The 24009-nt window shown below is 39.7% G+C and overlaps 1 protein-coding gene across 1 annotated transcript in view; it reads left to right on the forward strand.

The window, feature by feature from the left end:
* Sorcs3 (sortilin related VPS10 domain containing receptor 3) overlaps positions 1-24009 on the forward strand; it is a 609790-nt gene that overhangs the window by 558005 nt on the left and 27776 nt on the right. Inside the window, exons 17-20 of the mRNA XM_031390639.1 lie at positions 5943-6056; positions 11055-11226; positions 13867-14053; positions 19147-19280. Coding sequence (XP_031246499.1) covers positions 5943-6056; positions 11055-11226; positions 13867-14053; positions 19147-19280 — 607 coding nt within the window. The remainder of the gene's footprint in view (positions 1-5942; positions 6057-11054; positions 11227-13866; positions 14054-19146; positions 19281-24009) is intronic.

The raw sequence follows: 24009 nt of genomic DNA on the forward strand, positions 1-24009 counted from the left end.
CTTCTCTCTCCTCTCCTCTCTTCTTTTCTCTTCTCTCTCTGTCTCTGTTTCTCTTTCTTGCTCTCTTTGTGTGTGTGTGTGTCTGTCTGTCTATATCTACTCCCTTCCAACTCCCCTTCCCATGCCCTAAACAAACTCCATACTACCAAACAAAACAAAACAAAACAAAACAAAATAAGACAAACAAACAAAAAAACAGTCTAGTTTTTCCCAGCTGAGGGAGATGGCTTGAGCAGTTAGGGTATTTGTTTTTCTTGCAGAGGACTGCATTCCTAGCCTCCGCATGATGATCTACATGTACCTCCAGATTCAGGGCAACTGATGTTCTTCTCCAACCTCCACAAGCACTGGGTATATACGCAGTCCAGATGCATGAGTGCAGCCAAAGCACTAACACACAAAATTAAACAAAGAACATGTTTTTAAAAAGTAAAATAAAATACATTTTTTTCATCTAGTCTAGTTTGTCTTGGTCTTTAGTGTTAATCCTGGAAAGCAGTAATTGAACCTTGTGTGATAGCCTGACTCCTATACCCTTGTGTGAGTTTTCAGTTCAGTTAGTTCCAGCCATTAACACACATTCCATTCAAGTGTGCCCCTTAGCCAAAGCAGGCCTCTTCCATGCTGCCCCAGGCAACATGTAAGGCTCAGAGAAGAGCAGAGAGTACATTACTTACTTAAGAAAGTTTAGGAAGGTTGTAGGCTGTGAGTGGCCTGTTTAATATCTCCATATCTGTGCGAGCTAAAGGGCACACAGCCTTGGTTTACAGAGGCAAGGTAAGTTTGCTTAAAGGGGAGAGATTTCCTGGCCTCAGAAGTGTCTATCTGTAGAACAAAGGTTTAGGTAGAAAGTGTAAGCATCCCAGAAGCCTAGGTTTTCACTCTGGGGTTGAAAAGATCCCCAGCCTCTCCACAGTTTGCTGTCAAGTCTCCACCAGGACACTTTTGAGTCACTGGATCTAATTCCCACTGAGGGAGAACCTAGGTTGCTAATAGGGTCTCAGGGGCTTGCTCTAAAGCCTTGGGAGAGCTTCCTCTTAGAGAGGGAGATATTTGCCAGTGATAATGCAGGAAGCAGCTGCCCATTTCTTATCCATTCCTTTTGCTCATTCAACAGTAGCTTGGGTTGAGTACTTATTCTGTACTGAGTGTTGTAATAGTCTTGTTCCAGAGTAACCTTAATTTTCTTAGCTAGCTCTTAGAAGAGCTGGGCATTTTATAGATGGAAACACATACAGGGCTTCATTTACTCAAGACAATAATCTAGTTTCTGACTTAGAATGTCATGATAGTTTCTTCCATGTTTAGTGTGGAGTCATATCCACAGGGTGAGTTTATCCAGTATAGAGGCAAAAGACACAAGGAGAGGGATATGGGGTGCCATACATAATTTCAGGTATACCTATAGTCTAATCGGGCTTTGGTTTTATGCATATGGAATATAAGTGAGCATGCTTTTTTCTATAGTGGACAAGCTAAAGTATAAACAAGGCAATAAGCAATGTATAAAAAAGAGTTACTGCCCCAGAAGATGACATAACAGAAAACAAAAAAAGAATATTATAAAGTATTGAGAGTTTTATGATCCAGTTCTGAGTCTATCACAATAGCCGCTAGTCACATGTGATTGTTTGCATCAAAATAAAATTAAATTAAAATGCAATTTCTTAGCTGCTCTGGTTAGTGGTTATCATAATGGAGCACAGCCGTATGTAATACTTTCATTATAGAGTGTTCTGTTAGACAGAGCTGGTTTTATCACTGGTGGAAAGGTGGTTAGAGCAAAGAGATCATCGGGCAAATAGATCATGTGTAATTATGGATGGCTTCTCTCAGTGAGTGGTAATGGAGCTATACCAATTAACTAAATAAAATCAGCACATCTTTAGGGAAGTGAGCAACAGACTGATTTAAACGGAGTAGATACATAAGCAAACTGTTAGCTGGAAGGAAAAGGCAGATGGCCACCATGGAGTTATATCAAAAGAAATGCTGAAGGGATGGTTGTCTGCTTGTCTGAGTAATTTTTGGCTAAAGATACAGTGCTCTCTTTTTCTGTGGCTGCATCTGGGTTCATGCTTTGCCCAGTGAGGATGGGGATTGTTATTCTTGTGGTAGCTGCATTTGTTTTGTGAGTGCTTCCACTGGCCCTGATCCCAAGCCTACCCCAGTGCACCCCTAGAATGGGATCAAAGCATCTGGCAGGCATACATTCTGCAATCTGCTAGGTAGAGAAGTAGAGGGAGAATGGGGTCAGAGACACTGGTCTGGCCTATACCTGGCCTGACATGCACACAGACCCTAAAGCTTCCTGGGAAGAGACCTTGGCTTCTAACTGGCGGAGTTTCCGAGTGGCGCTAGAGAGCTAGCTTAGCCCTTAAGAACACACACTGTTCTTTCAGGGGAGCTAATATTATTCCCTAGCACCCATATTGTGTATCTCACAAACACATGCAACTCCAGCTCCAGGGGATCCAATGCTTCCACAGGCACTGTACTTATGTGCACTTTCACATGCATGTGCATGCATGCATGCACTCGTGCATGCATGTGTGTGCACACACACTTAAAAATAAAAGAAATCTCTTTCTTTGTTAAGTTTCAGAATGTTCTGGCAGGGCAGAGTCCACCTTCTGATTAAGTGGTAACCCTTAGGACTATGCTAATGTTAAACACAAATCATCAGCAGTCTTAATCACCGCTGTAGGTCAGGAGTAGCTTTGTGCAATGTCTGGCAAGTCATTCATCTTCTTATATTTCCTTACAGTCCAGGGAGAAGGGGATTGGATCCTTGGATCCATGCTACAAACTACCCATCCTATGGTCACACACACAGACACACACACACACACACTTCAGCTTCTGAACTGTTCTTGCCATTTCTTTTTCTCAGTCTGAGGCTTTTCCTTGAGGGGGTGGCGGTAGGTGTTGGACCATATGCATATTGTTGGAAATGGACAGATTTTTTCCCTATCCAGGTAGACATTCAACTGCTTTTATAATCAAGCACCATGCAGGGGTAAATTATGTCTCGAAGTGAACTGCCTGCGTGCATGCAGGATCTGGCGGCATACTTCCCTGAGGCAAATCAGTCTTTCTGGTGTATCCTGTTCAGATCTCACAATTCATCAGCTCCCCACCTTTTCCGAGGAAGCTGGAGCATAGGTTGTTTGTTTGTTTAAATCCTGCAGACTCATGAGCTGGGAGGAAGGCTGGACAGTGTGAAAGAGTTTAATATGCATTTAGCAAAAATTAATGAAGAAGTCCACAGCTTGGGGGCAGCCAGTTCGGCAAGTGTTGTTAAATATTAATGAGGTGCTTTTGCTCTTTGGGGCAGAGCAGCATGCTTGATGCACCTTTTTTTAATTACCGCAGCGCTAACAGGTAGCAGAGCTGAACAGAATTGCTGAAGATGGCTACATTTCACCAAGAACCTTGAAAATATTTCTGCCCTCCCCACGCTACTTAAGAGAAACATCCTTCCTTCACAGACTCCCAGTATTTTCTAGGGTCAGCAGGACTGGTCAACAGGTTCATCTTATAAAGGCATAGGGGAATTTTCAAGAAGTAGTATGCACATACCACAGCCCAATGTTTCCATGCATAAATAATGCTTGAAATTCAACATTCAGTGGTGTGCTGACAAATGTTTAACTCTTTGGGAACAAACACTGAATGCTGTACATATTCCCATAGTGGCTGATTTCAGCATTATACTAATGAATGGAGAACTGAGTAGACATGGCCAGTAGCTCCGCTTTACATATCATTCCTACTAAGCACATACATGGATATAAAAGACCCTGAGAACATAAACAAAATAACAATATTCATATGTTACTTGGCATATGTTGCAAATGTAAACATATATATGTAATGTTATAGTTATACAATACTAAAATGCAATAAAGCAGTAGATTATGCTTTGTGTATTTATTGACTTTTAAATATAATTTATGTGAATGAAATGTCATATAATTTAAATTTTAATAATGTCTTTAACAACCATTAGTTACCTTAGAAAATTCCCCCAATTTTCCAAGTCAGATCTCATGGACTATTACAAGCTACACAAAGTCCAGATGAATTATGAGCCAGATGCTCTCTACTCATGGATCAGACACTTGCTGAAGGATTCAGCTGGCAGAAATGTCTCTTTCACCCTTCTTTCTTCCAGCGTCATTGAACCATGGTTCTATCAGCACTGTTCTGGCTTTCGCCTTTCCATCGATTATCAACTCTGCTCACACCCGCCTTTCCATTGATTATCAACTCTGCTCACACCCACTCCACTCATCTCTTGAGCATTTGGAGATACGTTCTGCAGTTAACCCTCCAATATCTCGGACAGGAGGACCCCCCTCTTACAGAAATAGACACAACTCAATGGGGGGTAGTTAGAGGGATTGTGTTTTAATGTGCCTATGACATTATTTTACTCAATAGCACTTATGGATACGTGATTCAACTGTTGAAAATCAGTGACATATATAATTTCCCTTTAAGTTCCATCCTGTGATAGCCCCCCAAAATTGCATGCAGTAAACTGTGCTAGGCTCATATAACATAGATATTAGAGAAGAATAAGGAAGAAACCACAAAACACAGAAAATAAAGAGTAATGATCCATGCTCATGGCATATCATACAAAAGAAAGAAAGAAAGAAGGAAGGAAAGAAAGAAAGAGAAAGAGGGGGAGGGAGGAAGGAAGGAAGGAAAGAAGGAAGAAAGAAAGGAGGAGGGCTAAAAGGGTATCGAGAAGTAGGCTGGGGTTACTCTGTGGATAGTAAAGCACATGATGGCATTTTCAGTCAATCCTTTATGCTGTGTTAGGTTTGGTTGGAGTGTGAGATAAATCCTGAAAGGAATGAAGAAGGAGTTGAGGGCAGGTGTTGCCACATTTGTTTGATGGGTCATCGTTGCATTTGTATGCCCGTCTTCCTTCCATTCCTGTCCCGCATTCACTCGGATAATTTACCTATGTTCTCAATGGACTTTCACAAAACATTAGTTCCTAGACAATGTAAAGAAAAAGAAAATATATCAACACAGGACAGGGAGTGGTTTGCCTTTTCCCAGTCCTCCTCAATCCTCAGTGGGTTGATATCCCACTGAGACTGTGCTCTCTGGGTCTCAGGGATCCTCTTAAGGTGGAACTTGGAAGCCTGGACCAAGAGAGGGTGCTCTCAGTGAGCACCAGCTCTGGCTGGTTCTGAGAATTTAATCTCCTCCACCCACTTTATTACTCTTATATTTTGACATTTACACATCTGAAAACCTTATAAAACTCCAAGAAGGAGGGGCATGCTATTTGGCCTCCAGTGCTGTGGCTGTGATCCTGTAGAAGCATGGAAAAAAACTCTGGTTTTGTTGTATTCGTAAGAATGTATAGGCTATCTTAACAAAAGAAGCCTGAATTCCTGTGGGCATACATGTAAATATAAACACAAACATACTTGAAAGCAGTTGAATTTAAAGTAAAAATGAATATAAATTCTGTGAAATCAATTTTCAGATAGTATATATTGAATCATTACATAGAAATGTATCATGACCTTTAAAGACATCTTCCTGGTTGCCATTTACTTATTTAATTAGTTTTGTGATTCTGAGTATGATTTTTGACTGTATAGTGTCCCGCTCCCCTGAGCTATCACCTCTGAGGCATTGTGCCTGTTGCATATTTGAATTCATGTGCTTTCTAGTCTGAATTTTTTCGACAATCTGATTTTTCTCTCTAGATTGTAATTCTAAATGGTGAGACCATTTCTAAATGCGTACTGTTTTTTTTTTTTTTTTTTTTTAAAGACAAGGATATTTGCCTCACTGGGGCTAATTAAGATGATGAGTTATGACTTTGGGGAGGAATTGGGACCTGTGTATATTTATGGATGCTTTAACATTTCTTAACACACATTCTACCATGTTTATTTTCTTGATAGTGACTATGGATATGAGAGACATGGAGAGAGCCAGTGTGTCCCAGCTTTTTGGTACAACCCAGCTTCCCTTTCAAAGGACTGCAGCCTTGGTCAAAGCTACCTTAACAGCACTGGGTAAGCTCAATGCACAAAGGAACTCCACTCATCATTGCCCATTCACAACTCATTGTTGTCCATTCACAGCTCATTGTTGTCCATTCACAACTCATTGCTGTCCATTTACAATGATGAAATGAAATGGAATGGACCTTCATTGAAAAGAATGAGTATGGATTGGGTAAGTTTGTATCAAGAGGCTTTTGAGGGAAACTGAGGAAATATTGAGCCAAGGATAGCTTGTTTAGAAACCATCAGAAGAAATTACCGGCCAGAAATACCATTTACAATTGATCACTAAAAAATTATAGTTGTTGTTTCTTTAAAACCTACATTGCCTGCCTGACTTTTCTGGCTTCAGCTGCAGTGTGTAGATATTACAGCATTCCCTAGTGGGAGATTAATGCACATTCTCAAACACTAACACTTGGCACATCAAGTAAAATGCACAAGCCCCTGCCTAGCCACGTCTGGAAGGAGATAAGCACACTTAGGACACTTTCAGTAATTGTCTAGTTGTCTGTTTTCTCTCATTGCCCATCTAGTTACCCTCAGACACTTGGCAGGGGTTTTCCTGGAGATGGGTTATTTCATCCTTTTATTTTTTCTTCCTTTTTTAATCAATTGATTATTTTATTTATTTGTATTTCAAATGTTTTCCCCCTTCCCAGACTCAGCTCCACAAACCCAGCATTTTGCTTCATACAGGAAATGCATCTCAGTGACAAAGACAGACACTACCTCAGAGAAGTCATCATTTTTAACAGCTGAATTTTATACCATTATGTAAATGTATCAGACCTTCAAGGAAGACCTAATTCCAATACTTCTAAAACTATTCCACAAAATAGAAACCTAATTTGTTCAATGAACCAATAGTTACTCTGATACCTAAACTACACAAAGACTCAACAAAAAAGAGAGAACTTCAGATCAAGTTCACTTATGAATATCAGTGCAAAAATACTCAACAAAATTCTCACAAACAGAATCCAAGAACACATCAGAACAATAATTTACCACAATCAAGTAGGCTTCATCCTCGGGATGCAGGAATGGTTCAGTATATGGAAATCCATCAGTGTGATCCACCTTATAAACAAACTCAAGGAAACAATGACATACTCATCCTTCTCTTTTCTGCTTCTGTGGTCCAGGAGAGCTCTGAAGAGTGGGCACATGGGGCCATGACACCTTCCTCATGTGTTGATGGATCTTATGGTTACCTGAGTTTCTGTGAGTCAGCTCCTGATTTGAAACATCTGGAATGAAGCTAATTTCTTCTTTTGTAACAATCTCCCACACAGGGTAGAGAGGTTGCAGGTATCCCAGACCACTTTCAGAGAAGCAAGACCCTGAGTGCTCTGGGCTCCACTCTCATGTCTGCCTGTGTTTCTTCTACCACATTAGCTAACTTGTCCAGACTCCTTTACTTTGTCCCTGGATGGCTGCAGAGAGTAGTGGGTACTGTCTTCTAGATGTCTGCCATCTGCTAAGGAAACTTAAACATGGATGAGTGTTTTGAGTAGTCTGAAATACTCTAAAACTATTGCTTTTTTAGGTAATATTTGATTTGGGGGATAGTCCCAAATGCTAGGCTGGGCATTTGAGTGATTTACTATAGTGTTTTTGTAAGAATATGTTTTGAAGATTTAAATAATTTAATGCAGATTGAACACTTTGAATGTAAGGAGATGGACTGTAAGAGAACAAGAAAACATAACGGTCACATGGAATAATCTACAAAAGGCAGTTTCTACCTCCACATCCTTTGGAAACTATTAGAAATGAATACTCTTAGGACATATCACATAAGCACATGACATCTGGAGCTAGATGCAATTTTAAGCAACATAGGTATGCAAACAGAAAATAGCTAAGTCAGAAAAAGATAAAAAGGATTCTATTCACTTTTTTCTTTGAAAGATTTCCTATAAGTATCTATAAATATTTCCAGATTCTCCAACTTTGATCAATATCATAAATTTCCAAGAGAGTTTTCTTGGTAGCCATATAAAAAGGAAGTAGTTGACATAAAGTTTGCCTTATGATACAATAGTTCTAAGGTGCTAATCATGACTAAAAATTATCTTGTAAGTAGAAATAGCAAAGAAAGATTACTGTAGAATAATTTGATATAATTAAATCAGTGATGATCAAAAGGACTGCAACAGTATATGTATATAATGTGTATAAGTGTAATGTAATGTGTATGACTAATTTCTCATATTAAAACAATTAAAAGGTGAAGATAACAGTAATATTGTACTTTGGTTAATGTGATGTAACAGCTATTGTCATTCCATTCTGCTATATTAACTACATCTCAAGCTTTGATAGCCATGTGTGAAGAGCAGCTGCCATGGTGAATAGCAATGATACAGACATATTTCAGTAGACAGTTGATAATGATGTATTATAATTTCATTTGAGCCAGGAGCTGTGTACAACATTTGATTTGCATTGCCATATGATCTCAAAAGAAGGAATAGAGTGTGGGTGTGATCCAATTGTGGGGCAGTGTTAAGAAAGAAAAGTCCCTGGCATTCCCCTACACTGGGGCATAGAACTTTCACAGGGCCAAGGTCCTCTCCTCCCATTGATGACCAGCTTGGCCATCTTCTGCTATGCACATGCTGCTGGAGCCATGAGTCCCCCCATGTGTACTCTTTGGTTGGAGTTTTAGTCCCTGGGAGCTCTGAGGGTACTAGTTAGTTCATATTGTTGTTCGTCCTAAGGGGCTGCAAACCCTTCAGCTCCTTGGGTCCTTTCTCTAGCTTCTTCATTGGGGAGCCTGTACTCAGTCCAATGGATGGCTGTGAGTCTCTACTTATATATTAGTCAGGTACTGTCAGAGCCTTTCAGGAGACAGATATATCAGGCTCCTATCATCCAGCATTTGCTGGCATCCACAATGGTGTCTATATTTGATGGTTGAATATGGGAAGGATTCCCAGGTGGAGCAGTCTCTGAATTGTCCTTCCTTTGGTCTCTGCTCCATAGTTAGTCTCTACAACTCCTTCCATGGTTATTTTATTTCTCCTTTTAAGAAGGAACGAAGTATCCACATTTTGGTCTTCCTTCTTCTTGAGTTTCTTGTGGTTTGTGGTTTGTACTTTGTGTATTTCAATCTTCTAGGCTAATATCCACTTATGCATACCATATGTGTTCTTTTGTGATTGGTTCTATGCCCCAGTGTAGGGGAATGTCAGGGCCAGCCAGTAAACAGGAGTGGGTGGGATGGTGAGCAGGGGGAGAGGGGCAGGAACAGGGGATTGTTTTAGTTTTAGTTTGTTTTTTTTTTATTTTATTTTATTTCTTTTTGGAGGGGAACCTGGGGAAGGAGATATTGTAAATAAAGAAAACATCTAATAAAAAATAAAAATAAAAAATAAAGAAAAGTCAGATATAATGGAGGGCTGATATCATCTAGATTTTTGTGGCTTTAGGTTTTTCAGAATAGGATACCATGGATTAATTGATTAAGAGTGAAGATAGGACTTGATGGTGATGGTAGTAGTGGTGGTGATGCAGAGAGTGGTAATACTGGGATAATCTATGTGGTTTTCTTAGATCATCAATTTTAGTGATGATGCATAGATCATGGACTTTCTGGAAATAATAACTGTGAGGTGGGTCAGCAGTCAAGGCAAGCACTTGGGTCAGCGGTCAAGGCAAATGCTGGGACATTGCCACATATTCAATGACATTACCATAGAAGTTGCCAGTGTTTTGTAGGGAGGTTTCCCAGGAAACCCCTTTGGTAAGGTTCACTTACTATAGCAGAGGTGAATAGAAGTTAAAAACTGTGCTTCTAATGGGACATTTATGTTGAGGTAATAATGTTTTAGAAAACAGAGAAAATATGTTATATGGAGCCTAGTGACCCCAGGGTAAAAAGTTATGATTTTTATGTTTATTTTTACTAGACCTTCTATTAATGACACCCTGGTATGGAGAGAATATAGGGAGAAACTGTCTGATTATGGGGAGTTAAGAGTGTGATTTCTAACTGCTTCCTAGTACAGAGGAAGCTGGAGGTGGCCTTGGGGAGCTAGCACACACCCGCGCTGACAGCAGAGGTACCCTTGCCTGCTCTTTCCCTGCTTCCCTAGTCTAGTGCTCGCCTCCTCTGTTGTGTGTGAGTCAGACATTGATTTTTCTGGGCTGGTTTAGACACTGATCAGATCCCTGGTGCACTAGGTGGGATCAATAACCATGTTTAAGGAGCTAGCCTTCCTGAGATGTGGGCAGAGCAGCTCCTGAGTGGTGTTTGTCTTTGTGAGTAGCTGGAGCTTGGGAGACTTGCCTTTTATGATCAACTGTGAGAAGAAGTTTTGCTTGCTTCTTTTCTCATTCCCCTCCCTCCCTTCCTAACACACGCACACACACACACACACACACACACACACACACACACACACACACACATACACATACACATCCATGCATATGCAAAAATATACACACACACAAATGTGCCCATACATATATACGCACACACACACACACACACACACATATATATATATATACACTTACACACACATAAACACAACCATGCATACACATAAATGCACACACACCCATACTCAAGCATACCTGTGCACATATACATATAGCATACATATATATACACACATATACACACATAAACACATATACATATAAAGAGACATGCACATATGTGTGCAGATATACATATACATACATGAACATACATAAATACATGCATGCATACACATAAATGCACACACACACTCAAGCTTGCCTGTACACATATACATATAACATACATATATATACACACATATATACACATAAACACATATACACATACACATAAGCACACACAAATGCACATATGTATGTACATACATACACACATGCATAAACACATATACAATGCATAAACACATACATGCTTATACATATATATGGACATATACATACACACACACACTACAAAATACACCATTGTCAAAATTGTTTTTTTTTTTTGTCAAATCTCTTTAGGTACCGGAGGATTGTATCCAACAACTGCACAGATGGGTTAAGGGATAAGTATTCTGCTAAGACACAGTTGTGTCCTGGAAAAGCTCCTCGGGGCCTCCATGTGGTGACCACTGATGGGCGCCTGGTGGCCGAACAGGGCCATAATGCAACATTCATCATTCTAATGGAGGAGGTAGGTGATCACTTGGGGGTCTGCAGTCAGATCCACATGCTGACAATTCCTTGATCTCAGGCAAAGAAGGAAATAGAAATCCAACCTTCTCATGAGCTGCCCCACTGTCACACTGATGTCAAGAGTGAGAAGAGAAGGGGAGGGAGTGGCACTTGCACAGAAACCCCTCCAGCCATCTGTAAGGAAGACCAAGCTCACAGTGCCTCTGGAAGAGATTGCTTGCTTGCTCACTCGTTCTCCCTCCATCCTTCCCTCTTCTATCCCTCCTCCGTCCCTCCCTTCCATATCCTTTATGCTTGGTCTTGTACTCAGGACTTTGGCTCTGAGCTTAGGGCTCAAGCCCTAGCCCTTGTTATACACACACACACACACACACACACACACACACACGTGTGTGTGTGTGTATATATATGGGTTTTTTGTTTGTTTGTTTTTTAAGACAGTTTTACCTTATCTCTCTTAACACAGGGACTCACTCAGGCCGACTTGAAGTCACAGTGCAGCCCTCACTGCATTCAAGCTTGTCTTCCACATGCGTCTACGTCTCTAGTTCTGGGATTATCACGTGTGCCATTATGACCTACCTCGATATATTCTTAAGGCTTCTTAGTTTCTGCTTTGGAAATATTTATTATCATAAGGATACAACCTGTAAACTATGATAGTTAAATCATAGATGTTGATTTTCAGAGCCTCTCTTGCTTTATTCTAACCCTTACCCTCACTAATTAGAAAAACCCACAAGCCTTTAAAGAGTCTTGAACCTGTGAGTGTGAAGATGGGGAAGATGCCCGAAATAAATTTTAAAGTTCACTTCATACAGAACACAGCAGCATGTGTGGCTTCTCCATCAGCAGCTTCACTAACTCAGCGCTTAGTGACTTTTGCAATTCAGGCAGTCAGTGTATGCTATCACCCTGGTCCACTCATCTGCTTTTTGCTCCCTGTGTGATATGTTCCTTCTGCCCAAACTTAGGACTTTCCTAGCACTCTTTGCTATACTGGTAGACTGTAAGGCTTGCCTGATTGACAATGCCCTCTAAATTTATATGCATATTGCTCTGGGCTCTTGAGATCTTGGAAAGGGAGCAAAAGCAAGCCAGGAGGGTTTTCTCACTAATCTGAACACCTCAGAGTCTTTAAAGTCCAAACCTTACTAAGAGGAAAGGTGCAGGCTTCTTATCCTGACCTGGCAGATACCTCAGCCTCCCCTCACGCTGATGCTTGAATTAGAGGACTTTAAGATTCACAAAGGAGGTCATTATCACATTTCCACTAGAGAGTTTTCAGGAGCAGAGCTATAAAAACTTTCTCAAATGGATGTGAAGAGCCATGATCTTATCCATTTCAATTCCCCGCAGTTCATTTCCACTTTCATTTACATCTGTAAACTCAAGGGTAGTTGACATCATGAGAGGGTCAAGAGAGCATCCATCAGCATTTCATTCACATCTACATTTCCAAGACAGGCGGGAGAGGTGTAAAGAGAAGCTGTGGCCAGCACACAATTTTGAGGCACAATCTTTTGATTTGTACATTAGTCAAATGTTTTGTTTCTAGGAAAGATTTGGGGTCACCAATTCGGAAAGTTCAGCCCATGGTCTGCCACATATTCATAAACAGACATTTTTTTTTAAAACCTTCTTTGTTATGGACCTTTATCTTATGGTCTGCTTTATACATTTATCCAAAGTGTTGATGCAGTATGGGGGTGTGTAATAAGCATGAGACCTAACCTTGACTTTGAGAGGCTAACTATCCGCTTGAGGTAGTAGTGTATTCAGCTGAGCTAATGCATATCTTGGTATAGAGGCAATATCAGAGGTGTGCTTGAACATCCAAGGGCAGAGACATCTGTGGGCTGAATCACTTTGAGAGAGAGCATGGCTTAAGCGGTTTCAGGAAATCCTAGGCAAGAACAAGAAAGTAATTTAGATAGCATCAGTATTCACCTGTAGAATGGGAATAATGATCTACCTCCTACTATTATTTTGAAGATGATGTTTTATACATGTTAAATGACTAATACATTTCTTAAATTTAATAAAAGATATCCAAAAAGGTGTGTAGATTCAAAACTGAGTTCTTCTTGCTGCTAGCCATGTGGCTTTAATGTAGCCTTTTTGTGTGTAGTATACTTCTATTTTAAGAGTGGGGACAGTAACATTTTTCTATTACTATAAATAGAAAGTAATACTTTCTATTACTAAAACCTTCGTTACCTTTCTCTGGATGTTCGTACATACATGTGTCCAGAGAAATGGGTGCATCACTCCAATCAAAGCTTTCTTGGCTGGCTGAAACTATGTAACAACAAAGCCAAAGCTTCACTTTCTTGCTCCAATCACCATGCCTCAGAAGAGTTGGCCACAGTTGTGAGGGGCCAGGCCTGTGTGGCCGACCCCCCTGGACACTCTCTTCCTCATCACTGTTGCCAGAGTCAAACCAAATCAAGCAGCCCCAAGGTTGGGCCTGCAGGTCCCCAGCCCTTGCCCACACCTCTTCATAGACATGATCTCGTGGTAAAGAGACAGCCCTGGAAGGTTTCAGGGTAATGTTGACACTTTGAGGATTAGTATCAGATGAGAGTCTATCAGAAGCTTGTGAAGGGGACCAGACCAGTTTCTGTTCCCTTTGCAGGGTGACCTCCAAAGGACAAACATCCAGCTTGACTTCGGGGATGGGGTTGCTGTGTCCTATGCCAACTTCAGCCCCATTGAGGACGGCATCAGGCATGTGTATAAGAGTGCGGGGATCTTCCAGGTGACAGCGTATGCGGAGAACAACCTTGGTTCTGACACAGCGTTCCTCTTCCTGCACGTGGTTTGTAAGTAGCAATAAGCGGCCTCCTCTTCCCTTTTTCTTCCAGTCGGCAACTCCATCTATCCAGACTTCACTTTCCACAATTCAGAGCTGAAGCCAAGTTCACTGCGGTTCCTAAAATCATCTACATCAAAATGCTGAAATGCATGCTCAATTATAATTCAATTTCACCATGCAGAAATAGATTCCTTATTTTAAAGGTATAGGTAACATTGCCAAGGCTCTTCACTTTGTAACTCCAGTCTGAAAGGTGGGTGCATCTAAGTGTGCTCATGCAGACTCGGGTATAGATAAAATGTCTTCTTTCCTTTGCTTTAGAGATTACTGAAAAATAAATAAGAATGGAAGCCATCTAGTTGATGGCCTTAGGTTCATTCTCGGGTAAAAAATGCATAAATTGAACTAAATGTTTGGTTCGGTTGGAAGAGCCCAAGGAAGATAGAAAAAGCACCTGTTTCAGTTGCTTTCAAGAAAGTGTGTGTGTTTTAAAAAATAAAATCTTCATATATCCAAGGTTATTTCAAGTTCATGATATTACAAATAACAATTTTGGGTTGTGCTATAGTCGGTGATGCTGGCTGCTGCTTGGTGGGGAGCGCCAGCAAGATTCCAGGCTGTTCGGTTTGTGCGGGATGCTTTGTGTGTTTCGCCTGTCCTGAGATTTGAATTGTGTTAACTGAAAAATAAACACTACTGCTCCTGGATTATGGGGTGCGTGAACCGAAACACTACACTGCTGCTCCTGGATTATGGGCTAAGCGGGTACTGATGTGGGTAGACACTGACTCCACACACCTCATCAGCAAAATCTATGGGTTTAAAGATGTCTATGTTTTTTATTTAAGCAGAAGCCTTGCCCACATACGTGAGGAAAGTATTTCAAGATCCAAAGGAGTCTTAAAACTGCAAGTTGTACCAAACCCCGAGTAAGCCATTTGTTCTCTAATGCTAGTTAGCAAATTTGAGTATTATGTATTATAACATATAATTATATATTATATGATATATATGTATATATACATACACACACATATACATACATATATATATACATACATATATATATATACATACATATATATATATATATATATATATATATATATGATAAACTGAATGAATGAATGGTTAGGTCAGCTACAGAACAACACAGAATCATAATAATCAGAACAATGTGCTATTGAAAACTTATGATTTTTGTTTACTTTTGGATTTTCCATTTAAGAATTTCAGTCTATAATTGGCTATGAGTAACTGAAATTTTACCAAGTGAAAATGGATCAGCAGGGACTGCTGTGTACCCCTTAGTGCTTTTCTGGCAATATGTCACATAAAAGGAAAATTACATGGTACGAAAGAGCTGAGGTCAATAAGAAAAACTCCATTCCTGTTAATAACCTGGTGACTGTGTAAAACCTTGCACGTAAATAGCACATTCTTAAGGAGGTCCTGGCAAAGGGTGAGGCATTTTGTCTTCTACTAAAGAGAACATATACTAAAAATGGATAGGAAGAACCTGGACTATAGATAAATGATGTCTTTACCATGCCAATCTGTAATACATAACTTCCAGATTAATTCCAGCTTTCAAATGGCTTACATCTAAGCACTGCCTGGCCTCACAGAGTTCTGGTCCCAATAAAAATGAACTACTCAAGGACTACCCAACCACTCACTAAGTCATCCAGGAAATATTTATAGAGTTCTTGATGTGTGTAAGGGGCTCCAGCAAACACTTAGAGAGTCATCAGTGCAAGTGCAGTCCTGTCCTTGTGTTATTTTCATCCTATTGAAAAAGGAGAGTTCCTTTAAGAGATGAGTCACAAACACACAGAGTGATGAGGATCCACGCAGAGCCACTGCAGTCTCTGCCAGCAACACTGGATTAGGATTCCATATGAGCGGACCCAGGCTTTGGAGGGTTCAGATTCTGATAATAACCATTTTGAATATCCAGTGTCCTTAGCCTTTATAAAAATTGAACTTATCTCTTAGATTACATGGAAGCTCTGGGCATCAAACTGGATGATGTACATGCTAGGGACACCCAAGACCACTCGTAGGCATGGTGAGTCACTAGGATGATGCGTAGAGGTTAGCACATGACTTCACCCTTGGCGATTGTTTCTTCCAGAGAAGATAGCCAAAGCATACCTAACAAATGAAAAGACTTGAGTAGGAGAGGTGAGTTGGTCAGCGAGGTGTCTGCGGGGCAGACATTAGGACCTGGTTTGGATTCCCGGAACCCTTATAATGCCTGTGGCTATACATCTGTAATCTGAGCACTGAGGGGAGGGGGCACATGGACACTGGTAGATCTAGGAAACTGTTTGGCAAGCCTGCCTAGCCAAATCAGTGAGTGACAAGTTCAGGGAGTAATCCTGTCTCAAAGGAAAAAAAAAATCAGACTACACCTGATGTCAAAATTCTAGTTTTCGTTCAAATGTGCACATATAACTGCATGTCATATGCATAGACATACAAACACATACATAAAGCAAACACACACATATGCATATGCATACACACACACATGCACACAAGAAAATGAGTAAAAGAGAAAGAGGGGGAGGGAGAGAGAGAGAGAGAGAGAGAGAGAGAGAGAGAGAGAGAGAGAGAGAGATTGGGAGAGCCACGGGGATGGGTTTATACTTTATACTCTGGCTTTTGTGCACGAAAGAGGAAATGTTCCTTGAAACTTTTATAGTGCTCATAATTCCCTACAAATCAATCATGGTTGCATTTACCAGACAGTTAGTACAGTGGAAACTGCTCTTGGCCTCACCTTGGGCCATTAACTAACAAAAGTAGTTGTTAGCCACCCATAATAACCAATTTCACACAGATTATAGGGCTTCTATCACAAGGGTTAACGTGTGACAGGAAGGATTTCAGAGTGTGCCATGTTCTGTCCAATCCACTCAGTTCTATCTTATTGTTCCATAACCTATCCCAGTGTTAAAGCTTGCAACTGGCTCGGGATCTTTGTACTAAAAATCATAGATTTTAGTATAAGCTCATAGATATCGTTTTGTTGGAATCCGTGACTGGCCTGAAACTGGAATAAACATGACCACATTAGCCAATTCACCCAAACTCCATCCATTTTATGTCTGGCATAATCTTAGGAAGAGGGAAGTTTTGTTGCCTTGGGTGTCAGAGAACCCTCCAAGACCTGTTGGAGTGAAAGGAAGTGGGAAAGGCTTTCTAGGATTATAGTCATATACAGTTTGGCTAAACTGTGAAATGCCTAAGGTTCTCATGAGGCAGTTTAGGGAAGGAGTGCCCTTCCATGTGGGGAGTGGAATACAAATAGGACCAGTGGGTTCCAGCTTGAAAGAACCTTTTCCCAGTGGAGGAAGAATGGGAGACCTGGACCCAGGCATGAGACTCCGCATTGTTGATAGAGAGAGTCAAGCTTCTCCTAGCACTCCTGGGCTAGCCCCTTTCTGGGGTGCTCTCCCCAACCACAGGAATCCAAATCATTGCAAGGTTTTCATTAACTTAACCCTTGAATATGAGTAAAGAAAGTGTTGAAGAGCTTGTCAATGTTTTCTTGCACCTTGTGTTTTTGTGGCTGACATCAGGCAGAACATGTAAAAGTAATACAGATTTGCTCTTTTAAAATAATGAAAGTATCAGCCAAGTGTGTATATGACGTGCCAAGGGTGACAGTCTGTGCTGGTAAAGATTCTCGAGTTGCCATACGTCTGGCATCAAGGCAGAGAGCTGTAGGCAGAAAGTATTTAAAAACTATAGACGAATGGATGTTTCCAATTTTTTTCTTCAGAAGATTTTTAACTGACAGGAATCATATGTTAATCATGTACAGCAAGACATTTTTAAGCTACATGCATAAATTGTGTGATTGCTCCATCAGACTGATTATCATAAATATTATATCTCAAACTTACTTTTTTTAATGGTGAGAACTCTTTAAATTTGTTTTTAAAGATTTTCCAAATGCAGTACAAGTAATTAACTGTGATTTACATCATAGTACATGTAGACCTCTTGAGTGTATTATTCTCACATTACTGAAATTCCGTATCCTTTGATCTACGTCTATCCCACCCACCTCTGCCATTCTCTGGAAACCAATATTCTATTGCTTGCTTTTATGAGCTCACGATTTTAGGTCCCACATGTGTGTGAGATCCTGTATCCATCACTCTGTGCTTAGCTTAACTCTCAGAAGATACTGTCCTCTGGGGTCATACATGTCACAAACAACAAGAAGAAAATCTCTGAGAGTCTTAAAAACTAATAGAATCTTTGAGATGTAAAATTAATATACAAATGATTCTCTGCCAGCATTTCCTTTTCTTTTTATTTTGAATGAAGTGAAGAGTCTCACAGCCACCTCGGCTGTGTTCACGGTTGTTCCTTTAGTGGATGGTGTAGTGTAGAATGCAATGATGTATACACTTTTTCTGAGCAAAGGGGAAAAGCCATCTTACTGTCGTTTGGAACCTGACGTGTGAGGCAGCCGTGTTTGGAACCTGACGTGTGAGGCAGCCATGTTTTTCCCTGTTTGTCAAGCAGCCTTGCGGAGCCTATGAATGGCACTCTCTATGTCCTCCAGATGATGAAGCACAATGGCCAATTGTTCAAGCAGATGGAAACCAATTAGCAACTGAGGATAATGGAAGAAGCTTCTGTAGAATTCATTGACCTCAAGTCACAAAATGGGCTAATTCTCAGAAATACAACAGACCGCTGTTTATTGTCCTATTTAATGGCTAAGTGTCTACCTAGTAAATTCTGCTTTGTCCTTGGCCTGGAGGTTCATAAGTATTCATGGTAGGTGGACTACCAGATGTAAATTCAGTTTGCCTGTCACTGAGAAGTCAGGAACTTGGTTTGAATGTCCTGTTACACTTCCTGCTACAATTAAAGAACACACACACACACACACACACACACACACACACACACACACACACTTACTGCCCAGCATTTTAGGATTTGTTATTTTTTTTAAAAAATTTTTTTTGCAGGCATGATAACAAAGATGGAGATTAAAAGTCAAGACTATGGAAAAGTCGATGATTTATTCTAGGAACATAAACATTGTTTTCCCTCTTGTCCCTCTAGGTCCAGTGGAACACGTTCACCTTCGAGTTCCATTTGTTGCCATACGAAATAAGGATGTCAACATCAGTGCAGTTGTGTGGCCCAGTCAGCTCGGGACCCTTACCTACTTCTGGTGGTTTGGCAATAGCACAAAGGTTTGGCCCTTTTTCTTCAATATCAATTTTTTTTCTAGATTCCTATGTTCCAGCTTCTAAATTATTTTGCAGGAACTGGGAGTGCAATTCTAGTATATAATGAAGTTAAGGACACACATATGTGAATAACACCTGCTTGCCAAAGTTGGTTCCTTACATCAGTGGTGAAACTTAAATACATTTTTAGAAAGAAAGAGCACTTTGGGAAACAGTACACATTTGCAGGCTTTTTCTTCGATTTAAAAATTTCTAAAGTGTCATTGACTCTGTTTTGCTCCTATTGTCATTTCTACCAATGTACTGTATAGCAAGGACATTACTTGACCTCTCTTGAGATTGAGAATTCTCATGTGTCAATCATGGGCTAGTTTTAAAGGTGTGAAACAAAGTTGGATGACACGTGAAGACCTGCTTATAAATCCCCATCAACATCTCCCTGGTGTCCTGCAGACACTAGTTTTCTTAGGCAAGGTAATGAGGCTGCTGCGCCTTAAGAGTAAGAAACTAAAAGTGTCAATTACTGGATCTCTTACAGTAGCTCTTACTCCCAGAACCTGTTGATGATGCCTGTGTCAAGAATTGAGACTGAAAGTTCGGCCAAACGATCATCAACTGAATTAATGTTCTCTCTTATTGCTTTTTTAAAACTGAACATTAAGATAAAAACACCACATTTATTTATTTATTTATTTATTTATTTATTTAATTTATTTATTTATGTATTTAGGTGCACACCACAGTGCGTTGTGTGCAGCTTGGAGGACAACTTGTAGGAGTCTCTCCCCTCTTTCCACCTGCCATGTGGATCCAGTAATTGAAGTCAGTCACTTGTTAGACAGCAAGCCCCTATTTCTGCTGAGCCATCTTGTAGGCCCTAAACTTAATAGTAATGCCTTTCAGGTTTTCAGAATCATTCAGAGGGATGTGCAGAGATTTCCCGTGTGTTCCCTGCTCCCGCCATCCTTTCTGCATAGCCTTCCTCTTTATACACATTTGCTATAGTTGTTGTGCTTTATAAGCAGGTCATTATCACTCAGAACACAGAGTTTATGTTAGGGGTCTTCCTTGGGTTTGAACAGTGTATGAAACAAAATAGTTATGCTTCTCCACAACCATCTGTGATTCACTTATCTCTCCCTCCTCCTCAATGCCTGCCATTGGAGTCTCTGGCTTTTCATTTGACATCATGCGGGTAGACTTTTTAGCATGTAGACTTGGTATACTTTATTTACAAGTTGGGTTATTTTTCAGTTCAGAATGTCTATTCAAGTGGTCTCTACATTGTTTTATCACTTGAAAACACATTCAGTTTTTAAAAGAGTTTTTTAAAAGTTTAGATATGTAAGTGTTTGCCTGGATATACCTATATGTATTATGTGAGTGCCTCATGACCATGGAACCCAGAAGATAGCATCAGGTTTCTATGGAATGGAGTGACAGCTCTTTGTGAGCTGATGTGTGGGTGCTGGTAATTGAAACTGGGTCCTTTGTAAGATTATAAACGCCCTTAATCACTAAGCCATCATCTCTCCAGCTACTGCATCTTTGCCTTCCCAGCAGCAATGAAGAAGAGCTTCTCTTACTTTGTATCCTCCCTGGCGTTTGGTGGTGTTAAGTTCTGGACTGTGGTCATTCTCCCAGGACTGTTGTGGGAGCTCGTTTGAATGTGCATTTCCCATATGACATATTATGTGGGAAATAGACTTACTGGCCAGTTTTACATTGCATTTGACGATGTTTCCAGATGTTTTTCCCTGTTCTAAAAGCCAGGTGCCTGCTTCTTACTGTCTATTGTTTCTGAGATATTTATATATTTTAAATAACAGTTCTTATACCTTCTGCAGATATACCCATGGAGTCTATTTCACTCTTCGTTCTCTTGACAATGTCTCCTTCAAAGCAGAGACGTTGAAATTTAACAAAGTCCATCTTATCATTTGTTGGGTGCTCTGTGACTTTGATATTTATCTTCAACACCACTGGCATACACAGGCCATCTGACTTTTACCTTACATGGTGTTCTAGGGTTTTTTTTTTAATCTTTTGTTTTACATCTATGCTTATACTCCATTTCAGTTCCTCTTTGAGAGGAGGAAGGCCTGTGGCTGGATTAGTTTTCTTGAACATGCTGCTCTCCTAATAATCCAGTGTGACCTTTTGAAAGCTCTGTCTTGGCCATGATGCGTTGCCCTTGCTCCTTTGGCAAACAGCATGTGTAAGTCTGACGCTCTGCTCCTTCTCAGTGACTTTGGTTTTTCTTCACTCTTACCATGTCTACTTGATTGTTGTAAATCTGAAGCTGAGCACAGTTTCATTCATATTAATACTATGTATATGTATTTTTATTTTCTATATAAGGTTAGAATGAGTTTGCTGAGATATAAAAATCAACATGCCAGAATATTGTTGGTTTTGTATCACATCGATAAGTCAGCCTGGTAAAATCTAAAACATTAACCATATTGAGTCCTCCTGTCCATGGACATGGATCATCTTTGTCTTCATTTACTTAAGACTTACATTTCTTTCCACAGAATTCAGTCATATACAGATCTTGCAGCTATTTTATCAGACTTATGGCTAAGTCTGATATTTTATTTTTAATAGTAATGATACACACTGTTTTAGATCACATTGTTTTAAATTAAGATGTAGCCTGTGCAGTACCAGTATTTAACAAAATGACAGACTTACATACATTTACTCTGAATCTCGAAACATATGTATCTTAAGAAAATCTATTTTAATTTAAAAAAATTTATTCTTCTTTCATACAATATATTCCATTATAGTTTCCTGTCTCTTCATTCCTCCCAGTTCCTCAACATACATACACACTTCCATATCCCTGATCCACTCCTTCTGTTTTCCTTCAGGAAGACCATGCCTCCCAGGGATATGAACCAAACATGACATAAAAAAGATACAAAAAAGACTAGGAATAAACTGTCATCTCAGGCCTGGATGAGGCAACTCAGTAGGTGGAAAAGAGTCCCAAGAGCAGATGAAAAAGTCTGAGACACATCCACACCCACTCTTAGGAGTGTCACAAAAATTCGAAGCTAACAACTATAACAGCAAACTTACCTGGGAGGGGAAACAACATGATCAGGAAATCCTTTTTTTTTAAGGTTAAGAATCATCATAATTTCTTCTTTGAATGTTTGGGATAACTTACTAGTAAACCTTCAGGGATTTGTGTCTTCTATTTTCCAAGGTCATTGGTGCTTCCCTTTCTTCAAAGTTACAAAGTCCAAAGGACTGTTTAGATTTTATGTATCTGCTTGTGTGAGTTTGGTGAATTTTTGTCATTCAAAGATTGTTACCTTTATTTGTTAAGTTTGCAGAGATAGAAATATTCATTGGGTCAGTTCATTGTCTTTTTGCTAGCCATGAGATCTGTAGTGGGTTCTTCTTACTCATCTGGAACATTTACAACTTGAGCATGCTTTCTGTTTTTTCTTAACCTGGTTTTCTCTTAAGAGCCTGCCTTCAATTTCATTGGCTTTCCTTATTGACTTCCTGTTTCCTGTTTTCTATTGTTTTGCTTTCCTTTCTGATCACATCATTTCTTCTCTCTGGCATATTCTTCTTAGTGCTGTAGTTTCCTAGGGAAAAGTGTAGATAGCTGGTTTTAAGGCTTCTTTTCTGGCTAGTGCATTCAGTGTTTTCAGAGGTGTCCCAGGCACTGCTTTTGGTGAACTCTACACACTGTGATAAGTAATATTTTCCTATTTGTTTAATTTAGAACTAGTTTCTTTTCAGATTTCTCCTTGTCTCCCACTCATTGTAGAGGTATTTTGTTTAATGTCCAGTATTTGGAGATTTTCTAGTTATCTTTCTGTTACTGATTTTTATCTTGATCATATTATGGCTTGATCATATTAAGAGCAGGATGGCATGATATCCAATTTGTTTAAGAATGTCTAATGGTCTAGAATATTCTTTTCCTTGGTCTATGTGTGATTGAACATAATTGACATTCTGCTGTAATTTTAGTAATCACTATACATGCAATAATATAAAGTCGATTGGGATCTTGAGCTCATGATTTTCCCCGCTGATTTTCCCTCTTTCTAGCATATCACATGTAGTTTTAAAAGCCTTATCCATGAGTCATGTGAGTTAATAATAATAAGGTAATCATAAACCCTCCCCCTGCCTTTTATATCAAAATCATCATTCAACAAACTTAAGCATATGGAACCAACTGCATTGTTACTGTCATTGTTTAGAAGACACCATTCCTTGTTATGTTTAGAAATTAAAAGGAAAAACAAAACATCTTCATTTTTCTGTGAATGCTCTATATGATTTTCACATTATTTTCCATCTTTTAAGATAACTTAACAACTCATGCAGAGCTCATTTACTGATCAAAAGGTCCCTTTGGTTTGAGAAAGTTCTTTTTCTCCTTCACTTTTACAGGATAATTATTCAGGGCGCAAAGTTAGAAATATTTTTTCTCTTAGGAAAGTTGGCCTTTTTCTGGAGTCATTAATTATGTCATAACACATTCTTTGTAACTGTATAGTCTTTGAGATGTTTCAGATCTACGTCTTACCACTCTTGTTGTTTGTGTCAGGTTATTTTTCTTTATATATCACTTCTTTTAGGATTTGAAAGATATTTTTTGATTTCTATAGTTTGAGACTTACATGCCTGAGTGCAGGGTCTTCATTATTAATGGGATTTAGGGGACACTGACCTTTGAGTAGCTGTAGTTTTT

Source organism: Mastomys coucha, unplaced genomic scaffold, assembly GCF_008632895.1.
Source record: "Mastomys coucha isolate ucsf_1 unplaced genomic scaffold, UCSF_Mcou_1 pScaffold21, whole genome shotgun sequence".
NCBI lineage: Eukaryota > Metazoa > Chordata > Mammalia > Rodentia > Muridae > Mastomys > Mastomys coucha.